This window comes from Macrotis lagotis, chromosome X (genome assembly GCF_037893015.1).
Source record: "Macrotis lagotis isolate mMagLag1 chromosome X, bilby.v1.9.chrom.fasta, whole genome shotgun sequence".
NCBI classification, from domain to species: Eukaryota; Metazoa; Chordata; class Mammalia; order Peramelemorphia; family Peramelidae; genus Macrotis; species Macrotis lagotis.
The window spans coordinates 643,557,921-643,565,261 of NC_133666.1; the positions used below are offsets into that span (position 1 = coordinate 643,557,921).

Below are 7,341 nucleotides of genomic sequence, written 5' to 3' on the forward strand. Positions count from 1 at the left end.
TACCAGCACAAGGCGAGGTACCTAGCCCCAGGGAGGCACCGAGAGCCTCAGCGGCCCCAGCTGTAGGGAAGCCAACCGCTCCAAGAACTACAACTCCCGTGAGGCCCTGCGGCAGGGGGTGGGTACGGCTTCCCTCCCCTCCCCCACAGGACGCGAGCAAGGTGAACGTGTCTGCGCCGTGTCTTACGCGCCTGCTCCCACGGAGGACAGCGATTGGTGGGTAGAAGCCAATGGGAGGCCGCGCTGCTCCCTGCTCCGGCCGGTCCCCCGCGGCGGAGAGGAAGGAGCATGGGCTTCGTGCTGCGCGGCCTCGGCCTCGGCCTGTGGCGGGCGCCCGCGGCTGCCCGGGGCGGGCTGCCCCTCGGCCCCGAAGCTGCTGCCAGGTGAGGGCTTAGAAGAAAGAGTCCCGAGGAGCGGGGGGGAAGGGGAGCTTGGAACCCGGGGGTTAGAACTGAGGAGCCGGAGGGGGTCCTAGAACATGGAATCAGTGGAGGGGGAGGGGAGCCTCGGAACCTGGAGCCGGTAGAGAGGGGGAGGGGAGCCTCGGAACCTGGAACCACTAGAGAGGGGGAGGGGAGCCTCGGAACCTGGAGCCGGTAGAGAGGGGGAGGGGAGCCTCGGAACCTGGAACCGGTAGAGAGGGGGAGGGGAGCCTCGGAACCTGGAACCACTAGAGAGGGGGAGGGGAGCCTCGGAACCTGGAAAGTTAAAGCTGAGGGGGGGAGGGGAGCCTCGGAGGGGAGCCTCGGAACCTGGAACCGGTAGAGAGGGGGAGGGGAGCCTCGGAACCTGGAACCACTAGAGAGGGGGAGGGGAGCCTCGGAACCTGGTGCCGGTAGAGAGGGGGAGGGGAGCCTCGGAACCTGGAAAGTTAAAGCTGAGGGGGGGAGGGGAGCCTCGGAACCTGGAACCACTAGAGAGGGGGAGGGGAGCCTCGGAACCTGGAAAGTTAAAGCTGAGGGGGGAGGGGAGCCTCGGAACCTGGAACTTTAAAACTGGGAAATGGAGGGGAGTCCTAGAACATGGAGCTTTAGGGCTGAAAGGGGGAGACGGAAGCCTTAAATCAATGAGAGCAGATAGACGGGAATATAGGACGTGAAATCTGAAAAGGATCTGAGGAGGCCAGCCCCATCATCTTACAGAGGAGAAAACAGACCCGAGGTTAGGATTCTATATCTAATTCGTGTCAGAGGCAGCATTTGAACACAGGTCTTTCTGACTCTGGGGCCAGTCTTTGAATGGAAAAGTGGGGACCCTTAGAATATGGAATGTTAGGGTAGAAAAGAGCCAGGAAGCATCTTAGAATATGCAAGTATATTGGTGCTGGAAGGAAGAGGGGAAGGATATTTAAAAACCCGGATTGTTCCAGTTTGGAAAAGAAGGGGTAGTGCACTTGTTCTAGAAGGAGGATTAAGGTCACTTATAGTGTGATTTCGAGATAGTTGTTTCTGTTTCTAATGATGGGGTTCCAGGCCAGAGTGGTATGTGGGGGTGGGGACAGGAGTGGGGGAGATGGAAGAATAAATAAAAAGGAATAGGCATGGCCTAGGTGCCTATTTCATATGAGGTCCTGTGTTCAGTCTTAGGGTGATTGGGATGAAAGGGGAGATGGCTGATAATCTAAATGTTTCTTGGGGGGAAGTCTCTATTTAGAGTCAAAAGACTGTTCCCTCTCCCATTAATTTGAGGATGACACTAGATGAGTCACTCCTCTCTCGAGGAAACTTCCATATTTCCTCCTCTATAAAATGGGATTAAGATAGCTGTTCTATCTTTCCCTTATTACTGTTGTGTAGGTCAAGTGAGAAGGTGATTTGTAAATGACAGAAGTGCTGCCAATAATAACTAAGGTTTCTATAATAGGATGACAACTTTGGCACATTGGTATTACAAGAATAATTAGCTCCATTTTATAAAGGAGGAAACTGGTCCACAGAAGTCAAATGATTTACTTATGATCAGAGGCAAGGTACATGGTCTTCTAACTCCAAAGTCTGCATTATTTATGCTATACCACCTGCTGCATCCTTGTGAGTTACTACTAGAGCCCATACCCCTGCCTCTCTTCCATTGGTGAGCAGTGTTATTCATAGCCCAGCCAAAGTCTGAAATAATAAAGAGAAATGGGTATTTTACTGGTCAGTTTCTGGGTGGCCATCAACTTGGCTTGTCATCCACACCCCAATGTTGTCCCTTCTCCTTGAGCTTGTTCACAGAATACCCATTCTTTGACTCTAGATCATTCTTACCATGGCTGCCTCAGCTCAGGACTATCACCCTCCTCACTCGAACCTCAACTGATCCCTGTGGCAGCTTCCATGCAACACAGCACAGGTCCCTGGCACCTTGGTGCTATCAGCAGGTTCGTTCCAAGGCCCGAGGCAACGAGTATCAACCCAGTAACATCAAACGGAAGCATAAACATGGATGGATTCGGAGACTCAGCACCCCTGGTGGAGTCCAAGTTATTTTGCGGCGCATGCTGAAGGGTCGAAAGTCTTTGAGCCATTGAGGCCCTGAGCAGACTCTGTCAAGAACTTAGAATAACACCCAAGGACTGCATTAGCAAGATGAACAGGAATGCCACCAAGACACAACTTGACCTCCTGCATATGGAATCAGGACAGTGGCTTCCCTTTCTGGGTCTATTGATACCATGGGACATTTCAGCAAGATCTTTGGATTTAGAAGACTGAAGTTCTTTCTGTGATGTCAGAGAATCTATTAAATCAGTTAAACCTTGTAGTAGTATTGAAGTGTGATCTTTTCCCAGGTGTGTGGTTTATGGGGGGGGCAGTTATAAACATTTATATGAAAATGAAATTTAATGGAATAAATGTGAAGTCCTATACTTGAATTTCAAAAAAAAATCAACCACATAAATAAAGACTAGAGAAGTGACTAGTTCACTGAAAAGATCTGGGGTTTTTTATTGGCATGTAAATTGAAGATAACTGTATGATATGGAAACCAAAAGTCCAATTTCAGGCATCATAAGCCCAGTAAAATGACCAAAAAGAGGGTATGAGATGATTGTACTATATTTAGCTTTGCTCACCATAACTTGGGAAAGCTGTAGATAAGCTAGAAAGGGATTATATTGGAAAGGAGTGTTATGTGAAGATTGAAAGAACTGAGGCTGTTTAGACTGGTTGCTTTGTGATCAGAATTGTTCACAAGCTGCTTTCCCTGTTCATTCCTGCCTTTCCAGTCTTACACTTTAGAGACTAAGACTATCCCACCCCCACTTACTCTTATATCCAGTGACAGTGGAATGCTTACTGTTTTTTGGAAAAGACATTCCACCTCCTGGCTATTTTCACTGGCTATCCCCCAAACTTAAGATTGTTCTTCCTTGTCTCTACTTTCTGACTTTTCTAATTTTCTTCAAGTCCTACCTAAAATCTCACAGGAAGCTTTTCCCTCTCAATTCTAGTGCCTTCTCTTTGTTGATTAATTTCTATCTTCTGCCTTTGTGCTTGGCTCATAGTAGGCACTTAAATGTTTATTGACTAACTTAGAAGACTTAGGGGGTAGGGGTGAAGCACAGAGGCTGACTTCTAGATTTGACTCCAATTGAATAAATTAGCAGTTGGAAGAGAGGACATAAGTGTATTAAAATAGAAATGGCAATTCATGTGTTAACCTCATTATCAATATATACATCCCTGGAAAGTATGTTACCAAGGTAAGTGAACTTATACATAGCATTCAAAGTTCTCCATCCAACGTGTAGCTGATGAGTCCACATTTGGATCGTGTGGTGCTGACTTGATGGAGCACCTGTGTTTTCTTGGTGTTAACTGTTAGGCCAAAATTAGCAAAAGCAGCAGAGAATGGATCCCTACTTTGTTGCATCTCAGCTTCAGAGGCTGCACTGAGTGCACTAATTTTTTTTTTTAGTTTTTTTGCAAGGCAATGGGGTTAAGTGGCTTGCCCAAGGCCACACAGCTAGGTAATTATTAAGTGTCTGAGACTGGATTTGAACTCAGGTACTTATGACTTCAGGGCCGGTGCTCTATCCACTGCGCTACCTAGCTGCCCCGAGTGCATAATAATTTACAAACAAAAAAAACATATACCAACATTCTCTCCACTATTGTCTTGGCTTGTAGCCTATTCAAGTTGAAGAATTTACCATTAGACTCTGACTCTGATACCTTGTTCATCCTCATTGAAGGCATTTGCATTGTGGGAGCAAGTACCATTGATGACTAGGAAAGCAGGAGAGCATTGTCCATTATCCAGAACTGGGGTATTCATGCCATCATGACATTGATGTATGATGCTGATGAGCTTCTCCAAATGTTGGAATAATTGTCCATAATCCCTCTTGACTGATGGTATCAAAGACCTTGGTTTGATCAAGGAATACCTACAGACTGTTCTGTTGCTGGTGGCATTTCTGAAATTGTCAGACAATAAACATCACATTGTTCCTTAGCTATTTCTCAAGCCACATTTGTTCTCAGATGCCCATCTTCCAGGTGAAGGATCAGTCTATTAACAAGGACTCTGGTAAAAATCTTATTGGCAATGATTAAGAGAGAAATACTCCTATGATTGTCACAGGACAATCTATTCCCTTTACCTTTATAGGGATGGATAATAGGGGCATTCTTGAACTCCCAGGGGATAATCTCCACTTGCCATATAATCTGGAAAATTTCAGTTAGCTTTTTTATATATGATCAGTGGATCACCCCCCCCACACACACACACACACAACCCCCTCTTGTACATCTCAGCTGGAATAGAATCAGTACCGGGTGCTTTGTCACATGAAAGGAACCTAATGACATTCAAAACCTCTTCAGTTGGAGCTTCAGCTAGGAAGAGATTGACTTCAACTTGAGGTAAATGGTCAATGACTTCAGCATTCATTGCTGACTGTTGAGAACACTATGGAAGTATACAGCCCACCTCTCTAGGATCATGTCCTTACCACTAATCAATGTGGCTCCATCAGCACTGAGTAGTTGAGATATACCATACTTTTTTTTTTAAGTTTTTGCAAGGCAATGGGGTTAAGTGGCTTGTCCAAGGCCACACAGCTAGGTAATTATTAAGTGTCTGAGGCCAGATTCGAGCTCAGGTACTCCTGACTCTGGGGCCACGGCTTTATCCACTGTGCCACCTAGCCACCCTTATACCATACATCTTTGACCCATAAATAGCCTTCAGGGCATCATGGAAGCACTTTGGATTGTTAACATCATTATAAAACTGAATCTCATCTGTTTCTTCTTCATCTGCATCTCTCTAAGCTTTGCTTGTATTTACTTTTTTTAAGGTTAAATTTAATTTTTTTCTAATTACATTGCAAAGATAGTTTTCAATATTCATCCTTTTGCAAGCTTTTCAGTTCCTCATTTTTCTATTACCCTTCTTACCCCCTCCCTCCCCATGGCAGTGATATAGGTTGTATGTGTACAATCATATTTCACATGTTTCCCTCTATTAATCATGTTGTAAAAGAGGATTTGGAACTAAGGGGAAAAGACTTGAGAAAGAAAGAAAAAGCATGAAAGAAGTTTTAAAAAGTGAACATATTATACTATGCTCAGCATTTAGACTCCATGGTTTTTTCTCTGGATGTGTCTGTCATTTTCCATTAACAGGTCTCTCAGAATTGTCCTTGATCACTGAACTGCTGAGAACTGTTGACCATCTCACAATGTGGCTGTTAATGTGGCTTGTACTTTACTTTTGATAGAGTTTAATTCTTCCTTCTCAGAAATGGATGAACTATCTAGTTGGTAAATCCTGTGGAGTACTTGTTTTTCATTTATCAACTTCTGAATTTCCCCATTATTTTCATCAAACTACTCTTTATGTTTGTGAATGTTCAGACCCAGTGTTGTACACCAAATCTCTGAAAGTTACCCACTGTTTTTCTGTTTCACTGTTGCAAATTTTGTGTTGACCTAATTTTCCCTCCCAGAAGCAATCTAATCTGTTGACATCCTTGTGATGGTCATTTTGCTTTGGGACTAAATACTGTAGTTGAATGTGAATATTTTTGTTGAGGGGCAGCTAGATTATAGTGGGTAAAGTACCATTCCTGAAGACAGGAAGACTTAAGTTCAAATCTGGTCTCAGACACTATGTAACCTTGAGCAAGTCATTGACCCCGATTGCCTTGTATCCATTGCTGTTGACTTAGCACAGCACCCCACCTTCTTCATATCCAATTCATGTGCATGTCATGCTATCACCAACCTGATGTCATGGTCATCTTTGAATACAAATGAAAACATCATCATCATCATCAGGTTGGAGGGGATATATGATCAGTTCAATTTTCTGGGCTACATATTTCTTTAATCTTTCTCACATCCTATCTGTCTCTTCTTACAATGATATAGTCTATTAAATGCCCATGTTTGTTATGAGGGTGCATCCACAAACTTATTGCATTTAGGCAAACATAGGATGGTTTTGTTAATGAGAAGATCATGAGATGCACAAGTCTTCAATAGCAAGTGAAAATAACTGTTGGGGGGGCCAGAGCCAAGATGGCAGCAAGAGAGGATCCTGTCTTAGGTGCTCTCTCATAAATCTTCAAAACTAAGGACTTTAACTAAATTTTCCAGAGACAGAACCCACAGAGGGACCCAGTGAGGCAGTTCTCCTACTCAAGGTAACCTGTAAAAGAGCAGAAAGGCTCTGCTTCTTGGGGTTGGAGGGGCAGCCTGCCAGAGGGGTGGCCCGCCAGAGCCAAAGAACTTTAGCCGCTTGGAGGCAGTCCCAGGGTGCTGGGGAGCTGCAGCTCACAGCAGCAGGGGAGTTTCCTGACCTATGCCCCGGGGAGCACCAAGCACAAATTGGGGGAACAGCGGGGGGACCTCTGCCAGAGTGAACACAAGAAGCCCAGCCCTCAGGGCACACAGTGAGCAGCAAGCAGCAGTGTGGCCAAGGCAGTCCAGAACCAGGAAACAGAATCAGGTGGAGCCGGTAAGCAGGAGCCCCCAGGGCATGAGCCCATTTAACCTAGGGAGGGGAGTGAAGAGAGACTGCAGAGCTCTACCCCTGGAACTGGACTCTGGGGTTCTGACCACATTCAGATCCTGATCGCAGTCTAGGCCCCCCATAGAACAGCAGGGCCCCCCCACCTCAGCCTCGTGGTGGGGGGGGGCGCATATGGTCATTCACAGACCAGGGGGGAAGACAGAGCCTCACACACTGAGACCCTTGTGGGAGTGTCCCAAAAGCTCAGGAAGCACCCCCAAAACAGGCTAAGGCTGGGAAAATGAGCAAGCAGAGAAACAAGAGGAATACCATTGAGAAATATTTTTCCTGTGAGCCCAAGAAGGATCAAAACACTCAGTCTGAAGATGA

The 7,341-nt window shown here is 45.8% G+C and overlaps 1 protein-coding gene across 1 annotated transcript; it reads left to right on the plus strand.

The window, feature by feature from the left end:
- The first annotated feature begins 273 nt into the window (after positions 1-273).
- MRPL34 (mitochondrial ribosomal protein L34) lies at positions 274-2,745 on the plus strand. The gene is made up of 2 exons (XM_074200191.1): positions 274-383; positions 2,239-2,745. Exons 1-2 carry the CDS (start codon positions 289-291, stop codon positions 2,510-2,512), a joined length of 369 nt encoding a protein of 122 aa, XP_074056292.1. The 5' UTR covers positions 274-288; the 3' UTR covers positions 2,513-2,745.
- Positions 2,746-7,341: the final 4,596 nt, after the last annotated feature.

Coding starts and splice junctions, on each gene's coding strand:
- MRPL34 (XM_074200191.1), top strand. CDS start 289: ATGGGCTTCGTGCTGCGCGGCCTCGGCCTCGGCCTGTGGCGGGCGCCC. Junction 384..2,238: donor GGCCCCGAAGCTGCTGCCAG/GTGAGGGCTTAG, acceptor CTTTGACTCTAG/ATCATTCTTACCATGGCTGC.